The sequence below is a fragment of the Cydia pomonella genome, chromosome 5 (assembly GCF_033807575.1).
Source record: "Cydia pomonella isolate Wapato2018A chromosome 5, ilCydPomo1, whole genome shotgun sequence".
Taxonomy (NCBI): Eukaryota; Metazoa; Arthropoda; class Insecta; order Lepidoptera; family Tortricidae; genus Cydia; species Cydia pomonella.
In genome coordinates this window covers 4,827,092-4,842,793 of record NC_084707.1, presented here as the reverse complement: position 1 = coordinate 4,842,793, position 15,702 = coordinate 4,827,092, and the positions used below count along the sequence as shown (strand labels likewise).

Genomic DNA, 15,702 nt, shown 5'->3' with positions numbered 1-15,702 from the left:
CGTACCATTATCTATAAAAACGGTCACCCATCCAAGTACTGACCCCGCCCGACGTTACTTAACTTCGGTGATTGGATGAGAACCTCGAGATTGGAAAGAAATATTTATTTAAATAATAAATAAATAAATATTATAGGACATTATTACACAAATTGACTAAGTCCTACAGTAAGCTTAATACAAGTACCCTCAATACAAGGCTTGTAGACAACGATATATATAATATATAAATATGTATAAATACATTAAATACATAGAAAACACCCATGACTCAGGAACAAATATCCATGCTCATCACACGAATAAATGCCCTTACCAGGATTTGAACTCGGGACCATCAGCTTCGTAGGCAGGCACTACCCACTAGGCCAAACCGGTCGTCATTTTATTCTGTTTTTAGTATTTGTTGTTATAGCGGCAACAGAAATACATAATCTGTAGAAATTTCAACTGGCTAACTATCACGGTTCATCAGAAACAGCCTGGTGACAGACGGACGGACCGACGGACGGACAGCGGAGTCTCAGTAATAGGGTCCGACTCGCACTTGGCCGGTTTTTTATTTTTAATAGTTAATAGTTTATTAATATTATAACGTATCGAAATGAATCTTATAGTTGAACTGGGAGCCCATACATATAAAGTACGCAATTATAATTTTGTATACGAATTCAACCATCACAGTCGACGAGTAGAAAAATGTAATTTTATTTTGGCATTATAAGTCAATGTTGTTTCTTGCCCTTACTGATTGAATATAAACGAAATTCAATAATTTTCCATTTTTATCACTCTAACATTGAAACGTCTCGTTAATCTTATAAACAGTTTATTTAAAAATTTGGCGATCAGCCATTTCATCAGCATAACTATCGGCATTGCAGATTTTCTGCAGCTCAATCAATGTCCTAATCGATTATAAATAACTAGTTAATTATTTTTCATTGGACAAGGTTGGCATTTTCTTGTTAAGAAAAATGGGATGTAATTTAAATCAGAATGGCATGACTAATGGCTTGGGTGATGGATTAAAATTAAAGGATATACAAATCGTTTAACCTTGATTATAAACATAGGAAAAGAGCTTAATGAAGAGTCCATAATAAACAATATCCATAATAAAATAATAAATGATGTAAGAAATAAATTATGACTTCTTGCTTCATTCAGATGTATTGGATTCAGATGATGTCAGTATTCAGTACTTATTTATGTCTTGTTTTTTTACATCCAATATCCATATAACCAACATAGTTAACTTTGACCATTTAAGTTTTAGTCGCTATAACAAACGAAGGTTTTGCACGAGATTATCCGTGGTGGTAATTTGATGTAATTTAATTCTTTAATAGGGAGGAGATAGAATGTCAAGAGGCGATAGAAGTAGTGAGCTACAAGATTGGCGTCTGCAAAGTGTCAGCCAAGGGCAAGGACTGTTCAACGGTGTTCAAGCGGCTTGGCTACAACCCACGCAGCAACACCAGCGTGGTGCTGTGCAGACCTAAGACCGGCAGGATGCACCAGATCAGGGTGCATTTGCAGTATCTAGGTGAGTACACCTTCTTTTCTAATAAAATATATAAATATAAAACGAACAGAGGAGCCTCCTGTTTAAAGCTAGTTAGGTATCATTAACCTTATCAGCAATAAATATCAGAAGAGACAATTTTATGCATTGCCGATCTTTGAGATCCCTGAATATACACTTCTTGGACTCTAATGCCATATCCAGCTTTATTTTTCTTAGACGTCCCAGATAAATGACACATCCATGATTCTCAAACATGAACAAGTAAAAGTAGGTATATTCTGCTTCTGACATAGAGAAAGCGACTAATATCAAATATCAACTTCAGATTGTCTTTTACTGTCTAATAAAATTTAAGCTTTAAAAATTTCATGGTAATCCTAAAGAAAATGTATCATTTTTTTCTCCGTCTGGTGTAAATATTGAATCACCTTAATACCTGTAATATCAACTTATTTTGTAGTAAAAGTAACTTTAATGACCAACTAGTTCGTTTGTACCTCCAACAGGTTATCCCGTAGTGAACGATCCCCTCTACAACCACCCAGTTTTCGGTCCCCTCCGTGGCAAGGGGGGTGACACCGGTGGCAAAACAGACGAGCAGCTGGTTCGCGACCTCATCGCCATCCACAACGCGGAGAATTGGCTTGGCGTTGATGCGGCTGATGATGACATGCTGTTTTCAAAACCAGTGCGTGATGACAAAGGCAAGTTCAAGAGATCTATCTGTAGTAATTATGTTGTATACTTACGACGATTTTTACGAAATGGTTAGGTTAGTATACAGTCAGCAAAAAAGTAGCTTAGCAGGTTAGCATAAGAGAGAATATAGAGAGAGAATAAGAATTCTCTTAGTAAAAAAGTTGTACTCAAATCATTTTAAACACCTGATTCGCTTAGCAACTTCTGCTGCTAATTGTAATTTTCTGGGACACTATTCAAACTATTGAATATTGTCCCAAAAAATTACAATTAGCAGGAGAAGTTGCTAAGTATGTACTGACATAATTTTGACAGTTATACTCGTACTTTTCAACAAATCATAACCTAAGAAATTAAAAAGTTTGTGGGTTGTCTTCAACCTTAACTAGATGAACGAAGCAATTTTCTTTAGCCCCTCCGTACATTCATTTCAAGGAGGCTTCCTATTGGGACGTTTATGGGAATCCTTTATGCAAATTGAATATCTATTGTTGAATAAGCCATGTATGAATTCAATCTGATTTCTTCATTCAGGAGTTGAAGATGACTGCGATACTGGCCCAACCTCCAGAGAGTCGTCTCCAAGACTGGAGTCCCCAGCGCCAGGAGTGACACCTTCTAGTGTCATGACGCGTAAGTTAGCTATTTCTAGGTGCCTATAACAAAACTGATTAGAAGTCATAATGGTGTCTAAAGTGATACATCCTTCTGATAGTTCTGATCCTTCAATAGAAAGTGTGTATTTATTAAGATTATAATATAAAGATTCAACAATTTAATCTGTGATACTTAAAATATAATGGACATGTTACCTATGTAATGTCGTCATTTTTTGTTAGCGAGGTTAGGTTAGGTTAGGATATATGTAATCATTATCTACAAAAAATCACAGGAACATACATCGTTCAATGTTCAACCATGCTGTCCCTCGTACTTACCAATACCCTGTGAGGCCTGTGACCAAGTCGAATGCTAAAACTTCCAATCTTCTACAGCGACCCTCCCAAGCCCTTCGAGCGCAGCAGAGGCTCCCTTGGACGCGTCACCTGCAGTCTGCACCCTCGCGCCCTCGCCCACGCCTTCGGCAGCTATGAACGACGACTCCAGTGATGCCAAGGTATTTACTATATATATAGATCTACACACGCAACGTGCAAGAGAAAGAGTAAGTGCGCTTAATTGCGCGACTTGATGGTGAAAGGCTGGTGATGTATTTACTATACGTAAAAACATATAGTACAATCCAAAGGTTCCTATTGTACTGTAATTCTGGCCCGCAACTCGACGACTGGCGCCTATTTTGCATGACGGGAGGGAGGGGGGGGGGGGGGGGTGGTAGTCCTGCCAAATTCTTACAAATTACGGGCGCGCTGACCAGGGTAACTTTTCGCTTTATTTATACCCGCAGTTTATTTTGATTTGGTTAAGTTAGAATGAAAGCAAAGAAGGGATAAAACCAAAAATGTATAAACTGCGCAGGTTAGAAATTATTAATTTTAATAACAAACGAACACATCAAAGAAGTCGCATGCACACTGAAAAGCATAGCTCTTAAATAACAGGGATATTTATTATTTTCCAAAATATTTGATATGAACGTTTTTAAATCCTAAAAATAGTTACGTATACTTATTTTGTGTTACATTCATTTGTTATTTTTACAAATTTACAGTTGTCATAAACTTTATTTTTACAAATTTACAGTTTTCATAAACTTCATCTACAGTTTAATTTATGCACTTTAATATCCTTTATTCCGCCATCGTATTTTATGTAGTACCAAATTTTCCAAAGAACTTTAAATTCCACATCAAATATAGAATTTGTAACGAAACTTTTGCCTAACAAGCTCGTATAGGTAAACAATGCCAAACCAAAGGGCACCCGAATTATTTCGAATTGTGGTTTGTTGATTTTAATATAAGGTCCCTAAACTAAAATCAGGTTACAGTGGCTTGTTAGTTTTAATGAATTTTGCTGGGCTTTGGTGTAATTATATTGGCCCAACCCGCTCAAGCTAGATTAAATCGTGATTTTCCCACAGGTTAAACAGTTTAAATTGTGATTTTCTCGCAAGTATAAACATCGAATGTTTAACGTCGACTTTTGTGATGTTGTTGATAACTGCCATATATGGATGGTTGCATATGCGGTAAAGGGTTAAACGTTTGGACCAATTTTTAAAATTCTTTGTTTTGTTCGAATGGGTATATTTTCTACGTGGTCTCTGTGTCATTATCTTGTGATAATGGGATCTAGGATTACAGTAACGTGAATTTGCTTTCGGGAAGCACCATTACATGTCTGGTAGAAACGGGAATGAAGACAGAATTATTTATAAATAAACGATAAATCGTTTTGTTTCTATTGTTATTTAGAATTGGTAATCAAACTACATATTTGCTCCTAAAGTCCTTGAGAGATTCCATTGTGCCATAGTCATTCTTGATCATGAAATTCAGATGTCAGGGCAATAAATTAGTCATGAATTTTGAAAATTATTTTATTTTACGAATTTTATCCCTTCTTCTCTAGTCGGACAAAGTGACAGTGGCAACGCAGACGGGCTGCGCGGCCACCGCGACGAGTTCCGTCAGCTCGGCCAGCGGCTCGACGGACGCACTGTCCGCCGACCCACACTGCTACGAGTGCCGAGTCCGCTACCGCGACCCGAGGCCCAGAGACCTGGTCATGTATCTGCACGCTTGGAAGTACAAGGTAACTTATCATTTTCGTTCTTCATCTGAAGAATGCTGCTTCATAGGACTCTCTTCGGGTACGCCATGTTTCAGTCCTGAACTGATCCACGGACGCCCTGTCCCCCAACCTCTCAATCCATTGGGATTTGGTTATGTATCTCCACGCTTGGAAGTACAAGATACGTGTAACTAGGCGTTTTCATCACCTTCTTCAGCTGTTGTTGCCTATTGCTTACGACTCTCTTCGAGTAAGTCACATGTTTTGAAGCTAATCTACGATCGATGTCTCCCGACCCATATTGCTATGAGTCTGATCTGCTCATCTTCAAAATATATTTAGTAGATTATGTGATTGATTATGTTATTGAATGATAACAACAAGCTGTCGTTGCTTAATTCAAATCTTTCCTGGCCTGATTCAACCTTACTCTCAGTGCAAGCGAAATTTTGCCCGAAAAACTATTCGGAAGAATCTCTAACAGTCACATACTAGATTTAGAAAAAGAGAAGACACGAATTGACACGATCCAATGGACCTTCTAAAGTTCTTTGATTCGAAATAGGGAATTCCAATTTAATTTTTGTTCTACAATGGATTTTTTTCTACAGGGTCCCGGCTGGGAGTACGAGACGGAGCTCCCACAGTGGGCGAGCGTGGAATGGGACGAGCCGGAGAACTCATAGTCACACGAACTGACACCATTGCGGCGGCGCCTCGCCTGTTCACTCTACATCAACCACAGACCGCGGAAATTTAAAGACTAAACTTGAAGGCCAATGTGGTTAAGATCGTCTGCGAGACAAGACCGTCCACGCACGCACGGATCATGTCTTAAACGGCGTACACAAGATATGTGTAGACGGTTTTGCCTTACAGGTGGTTTTCCCACATAGATCTTACTGAATCTGTTAATAATGCAATTTGGACTGATTTTATTGATAAATGATGTTTTAAAATGAGATGTTGATGATTGTTAAGCTGTTTTCACTTTTGTCAACTAGATAAAGGCCCCATAAATGTTGACTAGGACCGTAGTTACCATGATTCGGGTAATTTAGTACGAGGTGCCGTTCGTTCGACGATGGTTTGAAATCGGCTGTTTGAATCGCAGTGCTCTGGAGTAAGTTTTATAATAACTAAACTAAGTGAGAATTAGATTAAGTAATTTAGATTATTTCTGCGTACGAAGTTCCGCTCTTATTTGAACCTATACTAGTTTCATTAGCAGATCTTAGAGCACTCAGAATATTAAGGCCTAAGGTAAGTCCAGGCCTGTCTTACTTGTCTTGTTGTCTTAAATGATTGCAAGAGCGACGGAGATGGATATAGTTGCCTTTAAGTTTCACTTTTAAAATATTGCATCTGTGTAACTAAGTTATTAGGCCTTACTATTCTTAGATTGAGCACTTATTTTGATACGTTCTTGATCATTTTCGGTTTGTTTGTGCGTAGTTTACGATTTTAGATGTTTATGTGAGTGTTCAGTTCCTATCGGCCTAGGATGTTTCGTCGCTTGTTGTAATGTAGGGCTAAGGATGTAACAATAAAATATCGGTAACTGTAAAATAGTTATATCGCTTTAACGAGGCAGGGTCAGAACCACAATCATAAATGAATATATAAAAAAATGAAATGAAAATGATTAATAAAACACACAATGGGATAGCTCTTCTATTTAATTCTCAAAACGGAATTTATGTAAATTTTATTAGAGATTCACAGCGTGATGAAAAACACCAGTTTTTTTGTTGTTTTTCACCCCGCATGTATTTGTAAATCTTCATTTTGAACAAATCTTGGACCACTGCATATTTTATTATATTAAAATTGAAAATAGGACCACTTTTAAACATTTTTTAGAAAAGCTATCTTGGTATCAGTAGACGCGTGTCTATAATAAATGCATAAGTAAAAATAAATCTAAAATAACGCATTTTGTAGGCGGTGTATAGTGACGTCGTCACATTTTGGCTTCCATAGTTTTGAGTAGAAAAGAAATAAAGTTTTTAACGTGTTAAGACAGACCTTCAGAATTTTGTACTTGACTTACATTGTGACGATTCCGAAATTTACTCTCTTCATTATAAAATAATCTCTTGTATCAGAGCTTTTTTGTGATAATGCATTTATTGTATTTTCCTCTTCGCTGAAAACTTTGAAAAGACAGTTTATGTGCGTAATTTTAACATGACCAAAGCAATAGGTCTTTATTTATTTCCAAAGACAGAGATTAAGTTAACAATAGATGACTCAGCAGATCGAAGCACTTTTTAAAGACATGGACGCGATGTTCCCCAAAGGAGGCAAATAAGAACGTAACATTTTGACATCAAATTGATATCTGAAGAATGTCATTCCGTACATGCACCGTATTTGTGCTGATGAGACGCACGGGCCGATGATAATAAAATTGCATTTAGGTATAATGTTGATATCAAAATGAAACTTTTAGTTCGCCTCCACTTATGTTTACGTTTGTGTGTTTTTAGTTCTAAGTTTTTTTACAGTTTGGTTTCATTATTCTTCTTTGGATTGTTCTATTTTGTCTCATGATTTATTATTGTCATTTAGAATGGAAATGACACGAAAGATTAACGCTGGTTCGTTTACGGTAGATATATTTATTATCTTATCGTAGGTATTAAATGTAAAAGACAATTCTTGTTACTAATAACGTTTCACGAGCTTTCATAAAATTAGTTTGGAAAAATATATATTTTTCTTACTTGTAGCGTAGCAGTAGTATGCAGATATGTTGTTCCATGTTATATAATGATATAAGGCGAGTATGGAGTAAGCAGTTATCGCTATTAATGTAATCATTTTTTTCATTGACATTTAATTAATTCAAAAGCGAGGTAATACTATATGCGCTCGCTGATTTGTGTTATTTTTGAATATGTTTTCTAACGAGCAAATTTTTTCTAATTTTATTTCATCTTCGTCATTGTTTCCGTGACTAATTATTTACTGACTTAAGGTCAATCAATACAGGTAAGTGTGGCTGCGGGGTTAAAATGCAAGGTATACATATTTTACTTGCGTGTAGTGGCAAATATATGAACTCGCAATAATCATTGATCAATATGTAAACAAACCCCAATGTGAATGCCACACTTAACACGCGGCCACAAGTTACCCGTACGGGCCTTCCTTACTTACATCAAATGGGCTTGATAGAAAATCGAATCAAAATTACCGCAAACCGGCCTATCTCGCTTGATGTTAACATTCATAAATGAATGAATATCTATGATCTATGTCTTCTTCGATATTGATATTGACTTGTTTGATTAGACTGCTTACTTCAAACGAAGCCAATTCGCGCTGTTGTTGCTATCGGCTATACAATGTACATATAATGCTAAATGTGATTGTGCTATTTCTATTACTTTCCGCATTATCTCTATCACATTCTCTATTATCTCTATTGGGATCAAAGTAATTTAAAAGTCAGGGAAACACCTGAACAGTCACGTTATATTAGAATTGTAATCCATGTTTTAAAATAATTTTGTAAAAACGGTAGCATGTACAGAGTAAGTTATCAGTGGCATATCACCTAGGTACCACATTGAGATCATTCACGGTGTACCGGTTTCTGAATGGTCTCACCGACGAATATTGTTGTATTTTTATAGTATTTAAGACATGTTTATACATTATGTTAAATAATTAAGCATACTGTTTAGATAACTGTAAGGCTGGCGGTCTTCTAATTTTTGGTACATTGTTACAGAATGATATCCCCCAGTCTTGCTTTATCAAGTTATTTTTAATTTTCCCAGTTTTGCCTCTCGACATGAATATTAATGTCGCATTCGGTTTATCATTTATTTGTAAGAAATTTTCATGTGCCTTCTCAAATAATGAAAGAGTAAAGATAACTTGTAATAGTAATGTTTTTAAATTACAGTTACATTGTAATTGTTACACGTTTTAACGTAAGTAGACACATTTGGCACTCGCGAGTTTGAAAGGTGTGCTCAGAGAATATTTATCGAAAATATTTTTCTCCGTGTTTCTATTTAATTTTTATAACCATAATACTTATGAAGTTAGGTCAATGTGGCTAAATCCGTCTATGAAAATGTTATTTTTCTTTTTCAAACAATATTACCTACAGCAACAAAGCAGCCATTCATTAATTTCAGCACTCAAAAGTTGGTGTGTTTACGATTGAAAAAATAAGAAAAATACGTTCGTGTACGGAATTTCCCACAGACGGATTTGGCCGCATTGGCCTTACGTTTTCTTATAACCAAAAAATTCACACACGGGTAAACCTCTTAAAAATTTAAAATATCCTCTGTCCATCCTTTCTCTCGATTTTGGCACATTTTCGCAGAAAACACTTTAAGTTAGCGATCAGTTGCTATATAGTCGTGCCATATAAATGGCATGTATTAAGTTGTTTTGTTTTTTAATACTATGACAACATGAAAGACATTTGTTTATTTGATAAGTATTATGTAATAAGAATATAATAGTGTTTCCTTCTTTAGACTCATGTTATAAGCATTCATGTTTCCACTTAAATTTAATTAGAATAAAATCCATCATTGGCCGTTGGTGTTTTATTTCTTGAAACATCTTTATGTGATCTATGTGCATTATTATCGTGATCTTTTATTTCATTAGGAAAATATATAAGTATAAAAAAAAATCGAATTCGTGAATTATAAATTGACTGTTGAGTAGGACATATATAACAACGGGCCTTACGAGCAATAAGAATGGGGCCAGTACAGCGGTGTCACGCACACGAATTCAAGCCAATCGTGCGGTCTAATGCCACAACGCGATCGGTTGATGAATTCGCATCACGCGCGCGGTTGTTCGCAACTAGTTGCGGTAGAGTGCACGATTGGCTCGAATTCGTGAGTGACACCACTGAACTAGCACCATTCTTAGTGCTCGTAAGGCCCGTCCTTAGATATATGTCAGTGCTGTATAGTCTGTTTGGAAAGAGTCGTGGAATGTATTGAGCCTTATACATACCACTCTTCTTTTTCCGCAGATTATTACAGATTTTCGGGTTAAACATATTTTAGGAAAAGGCCACTTCTATGGACAAAAAGTTAACGAGGTGGTCACGTCTGAAAATATACGGCAGTGCCAAAAATATGTATACACCTTATTATATGGGCTGTATACATATTTTTGGGAATTTCGGCCCGATTTGAAGAATGATTAAGACACGTTTAAGATCTTAGAAAGATCTTTAAAAGATCGATAACTAAACGACATGTCAAAATTGACGTTTATTTCGATTCCGCTGTGATCCCATTAAGATATATCTGCGATATTTCTAACGTCAAAGTGACTTTGGTTGCCCGAATCGAGCTGCTACTGTCAATTATAATTATAAAAACGATATCTAAATGAGAACTTATCTAAACCAGAACTTATCATTATGGGCCGTTTGTTCATATCGATATTTTCAGACGTGACTGTTATCACGTTTTTCTTAATTGTATCTTAAGTAATGAAAGAAAGTATCCCGCCTGTAAGGGTGCAGCGTAGAAATTAGCTTTTGATTATCTTAACTTTACGATGTCTACAGGAAAGACATGAATGAGTTAAGCATACAATAAACTGTGTATGAATCATGCGTAGTGTAACAGATGACATGAAAATAACCTAGGAATCAGGATTCAACAACAAGGTCAACAACACAACCGTTGACACAACAAAGCTAATATAAATCAATTATTTTTTTAGAAAAATTAGATGGCTTTTATCAACGACGCCTTAAGAGGGAACAATAGCTTTTTGGATCTAACGAAATAACGGCAATTTTTCTATGAAGTCCATTTTGGGAAAAAACGGTTTCCACTAACTAAATCTTAGGGTTCATTCACTAATTACATCACACGAATTTCGAGGATTTTTGACACCTCCACCCCTCCTTGTCACACTTGGTCACATTTGGCAAACCCCTCCCACCCAGTTATGACGTCACATTTATATTTTTGATAATAGAGATATTAGTAATTTTATAACACAAAACAGATTAGTAAAGCAAATTAAACGAATAAAATCGGACAGACAGACGGACATGACGAATCTATAAGGGTTCCGTTTTTTGCCATTTGGCTACGGAACCCTAAAAATGATAATCGTTCCAATAACTCGTTATTTAAGTGAACAGCGAATAAAAAAAACTGGGTTACTGATGAAGTTAAAAAACCGTCACAAAGTTTGTGACTCCTCCCTCCCCCTTGTCACAACATGTCACATTTTCTTGACCCCTCCCGCCCCCTAAACGTGTGATGTAATTAATAGATGACTCCTTAACAAATCACTTTGATTTTGATGTCGATCGCTTCAGCATAATATATTCTAGATTTATGGGTTTCACTTTTTTGAGAAAACATATTCCAAATTTTAAAAGAAAAGGAAATCCTATAAACTTAGTTTTTCATTGTGTCAATAACATACTAAAAATCATGGAGAATGGAAAATATTTAGAAGTGGAAAAACGTTTTCTCCTTTTGTATGGACGATCACGTGGTATATTCCCTCTTAATTCCAATAATTTCACACTTTAACTACTACATATGTATGTATGTATGCATGTATGTATGTATGTATGCATGTATGTATGTATGTATGTATGTATGTATGTATGTCACTTTATTGCACATAAACAATACGTAATACGTAAATAATACGGCGCCTTTCTTTACATATTGGTCTTCCCGTGTATTGGCTACGAACATAGCTCACGCTTGCAGTGAATGCGTTAAAATTCAATTTTATTTGGTGCATTTAATATAAGAAGAGATAATGCTAATTCGATCTAAGTAACTACCACATTAAATCCTTTACTATTGACCCTATCTAAACCCCAACCATATATTTTACTAGCACCTTGAAATTCACTTTAAGTGTAAATATAAAAAATACTCTATTACGAAAATAAAAAAGGTATTTTACAACCACCAAATAAAGACTTATAAGACGCGAATTTACCTGTTACATACTTCCTTTTCTACGAGTATAAGTAAGTAAATACGCATACTTACTCGATGAAATCGCACGTACTGGGAGTTCGGGAGAAAAAATGTTTTCGCTGCCTCAATGAATACTTTATAGGCATTATAAAAGGACCACGCTAGTTTTACGCTTCACTAAAGATAAAATAAACCTTACGCTGTTATAATAGAGGTTTTTATAAGGTTTTTGAACTGTAAATCTACATTTGTGTAAGGTACGCGTCTGAGAACTCTCTTTGTAGGAGTGAGTAATGCAAAAATTTAAATAAGATGCCAAGAAGGTATGTTTTGGTTTGCTATATTTCATAGTCCTAAATGGTTCAATTAAATTACGACCTTTTGTGCAAATAAATATAAACTTAAGTGAGAAATATGAAGTATGGCTGTGAAACGCCATCTGATAAGGCGGGTGGCAAGTGGGTCGCGTAGAAGCAAAGTCAGCTTCAGTTTTCACTTTTTTACCAGCCTTTATTTAACTTACCTAGGTAGGTATTTATGTATAATATAATTGTGGTAAATCTTTTTCTATTTTTGATTATTCATGGTAAACATTAGATATGGTTCAATAAATGTTAGTGTTTTGAAAAAAGTGCCAACTAAAATATATGCAAAATTAAACAGGTTTACAAAACGGCAAATTTAGACGTTAAAATACTTTTGTGCATATTAGAACGTATTTTCAGTGTTCCGTATAAAACTTTGTTTACGGAACACTTATTTTAAATAAGCATACCTAAGCATACATAAGCATTTTGAGATCTCCTTTTCCGAAAATTCGGCTTGTCTATTAGTCAGTTATTTTATTATAAGTTTTACAGATATTACAGAAAGTTATTTTGTTATTTTATTTAAGATAAAATTAATTTCATTGAAAAATATCAAATAATCAAAGCTAACATAATACGCTTAAACAGTACTTAAATACTATAAATCTATCTTTAACACTCGAAATCGGAACTTATTTAGTTCCTTTCACAATATTTATCCACATATTAAACATTATTAACTACTGAATCATGATTAAAACGCCGAAATAAGCTTCGTTAGCGCGCAGTTCAAACAACCATCGCCCACACGTGGGCAAACATTTACCCCCCGTGCCCTGTAATCAGTAATCAGTGTGTTAATCCGATTAATCGCAGCCATCATTAACCCCCCCTAGCGTATAGTGTTATCCCGAGTGACATTATAACTTGCTTCTCTAAATATCGTGATATCTTGGTAAGTTGTATAAAACTTGTTGTTTTTAAGTAGCTGCATTTATTAATTTTATTATACTTAGACAAAATATGTACCTACAGCAGCAGCAGTAGTTTTCGTCTCTGAAACCTAAATGAGTCGTCGAGTAGATTTTTTTAAGGGGGGCACTGCATACATGTAACTAATTGTCACAAAAAAAAAATCCAGAAACCACCCACGTGTTACACCTCATTAAATGGGTCTTTAAAAATTACTTGAATATTTCTAAAAACTTTTTGGATATATTGGATACTTTTGGAAAAAACCGGTTTCTAACGGCCGAAATAATGTTTATCGCTCTTTTACTTTCAAACCAAAGTTAAAAAAAAATATATGAAAAAATATCGGTAATAACCGTAAAAAAGAGTTAAAAAAAAACATGATTGGTTGAGCCTTTTTGAGTTTCCTTTAAAAAAACCTTAATAAAAGTTCGTAAGTGCAGCGTAAACACGCACTTTTATGCGATATGCAGTTATCTAGAAGATCGGTAGAACTTAAGTCCCATATTTTATAAGTAAATACCTTCTTATTAAAAACAAAATTGTTAACTACGTATTATCACAATTTGCCTCTCATTGAAGATTACCCTTTTTTCAAAAAAAATTTACGTCTTATGTGGTTTTTATTATGTATATATTGTTAGTATACGTTAACACTTTTCTATAAAAAACAATTTAGTTCTTAAAACTGACTTTATATATATATAGTGTAATTAGTGTATTAATCCGATTAATCATAGCTATCACTTCAACTTCAACATCAGTATCAGTATTATACTAGTAGCTCTGAGAGCTGTAGGTGTAGACCTCGCGAGTACAGCTTTTGAGCCGCTTTTGAGTTTTAACTGAATAAATTTATGGCTCCGCTGTTTAGAAGAATTTATAAAAAACTAAATTGACAAAGAAACTTAATTATCGAATAGGATGGTCCAACTTTGTTTGTACAAAAAAAGTGGAATATATTTTATCTTCACAATAAGGGGAGGGAGGAATTATATTATGGTAATAGTAATTTATGTGCCAAATTTGATGACTTGTGATTTGCATTACGTGTATTCTCATACAAATAAAAAATGCATAGTAACCTAAAAGTAAAAAAATTACCACCATACTCTTAACATACTTACTTATAACTAATAAATAAAACGTATAAAGAGCCTTTAAAGACATTTCCAAAGCAAAATTATCAATTTATTTTCATACAATTTTGTCTGGCAGAATTGTTTCATTTATAGCGCCCTCTAAATCATGTTTAATTGCTCTAAATTTTGCTATAGATAATATTTACGTATATTGGAATGGTATGGTATGATTTTCAGTATTTTTAGGGTTCCGTACTTCAAAAGGAAAAAAACAGAACCCTTATAGGATCACTCGTGCGTCTATCTGTCCTCCTGTCCGTCTGTCATAGCCTATTTGCTCCGAAACTACTAACCAATGTCGTTGAAATTTGGTAACTTAAATAAATGAATCTCAATTACTAAAACACAATTACTAAAAAACAAAAACTACTTCTAAAACTACACTTTTTAACTGTCTCGTTTACCCCCAAAAGTGGCCCCTATGTTTGAGATTCATTTATTTTAGTTACATGTCCGTCTTTGGGTCACAGATTTACATATAATCTAACCCGAAACACACACGTGGCAAACATTTATCCGCCTTACCCTTTAATTAGTTATCTAATCAATCAATCAATCTAATTAATTAATCTGATTATTTGTATCCGCCATTGATTAACACTGAAAGCTCATGCGTAGAGTCGGCATATTCTATAACTATACAAGTATAGATTGCTTTGCAATTTAATTTCTCCACCAAAATAGGAGGCTAATTCTAACTTTCGTTATGACATCAAAATGATACATAAACGGAGAAGGACGAGCAAAATGCAAGCGTGAATTATAACTAAATTATATAATTTCATTTACTATAGATATCATTTCGATGACAAAGTGTACGTTCGAACTGGCTATGCTTAGGCGACGTAAAATCGCTCCAAGCGACGTCCCTTATCATGGACGCTGCAGCGTCGAAACGCTCGCAACGCTCGCTAACTACTATCTTATCTTTCATTTTATATCATGCTACCAATTGATTACCAAGATCAGCCTGTGGCATAAAAGTAGCTGGATTATAGCAAAATTGCAATGCATCTTTAATATTCTAGAACATTACACGATACTTCAAAAGTGCCTCTTGCGCTGCAAACCGTCATTTTGTCTCGCCCTGTGTTATATTTAAGTTTCATTAAGCGCCCAAGTTATTAGGAAAGTGTTTCTGTCAGGACGTACTGTGACGTAGCGAAAACTTGCAAAACCACAAGAGTAGTCATCTTGAGCACTATTGCGAGCACTTTAAGGGTGATACTATATTATTTCACCCGCAAAATCAACTTTGTCTTTTTGCAAGATATGTGCGGTTCCCGAAATGATTTCTACTGGAATTTAAGCTTTAAATTAAAAAGCATAAGGGTTGATATGTAGTTGTTTGCTTGTAAGGTCATTTTGTAAAGGCGTTGTGTCGAAATATT

At 35.0% G+C, this 15,702-nt stretch overlaps 1 protein-coding gene across 2 annotated transcripts in view; it reads left to right on the top strand.

The window, feature by feature from the left end:
• Nucleotides 1-9,497, top strand: part of LOC133518501 (pseudouridylate synthase RPUSD2-like) — a 270,311-nt gene extending 260,814 nt beyond the window's left edge. For both annotated transcript variants that reach the window (XM_061852219.1, XM_061852218.1), the window contains exons 9-14: nucleotides 1,353-1,549; nucleotides 2,038-2,235; nucleotides 2,765-2,863; nucleotides 3,226-3,347; nucleotides 4,766-4,948; nucleotides 5,539-9,497. In XM_061852219.1, the coding sequence (XP_061708203.1) occupies nucleotides 1,353-1,549; nucleotides 2,038-2,235; nucleotides 2,765-2,863; nucleotides 3,226-3,347; nucleotides 4,766-4,948; nucleotides 5,539-5,613 (874 nt within the window). In that variant the 3' untranslated portion in view covers nucleotides 5,614-9,497. The remainder of the gene's footprint in view (nucleotides 1-1,352; nucleotides 1,550-2,037; nucleotides 2,236-2,764; nucleotides 2,864-3,225; nucleotides 3,348-4,765; nucleotides 4,949-5,538) is intronic.
• Nucleotides 9,498-15,702: the final 6,205 nt, after the last annotated feature.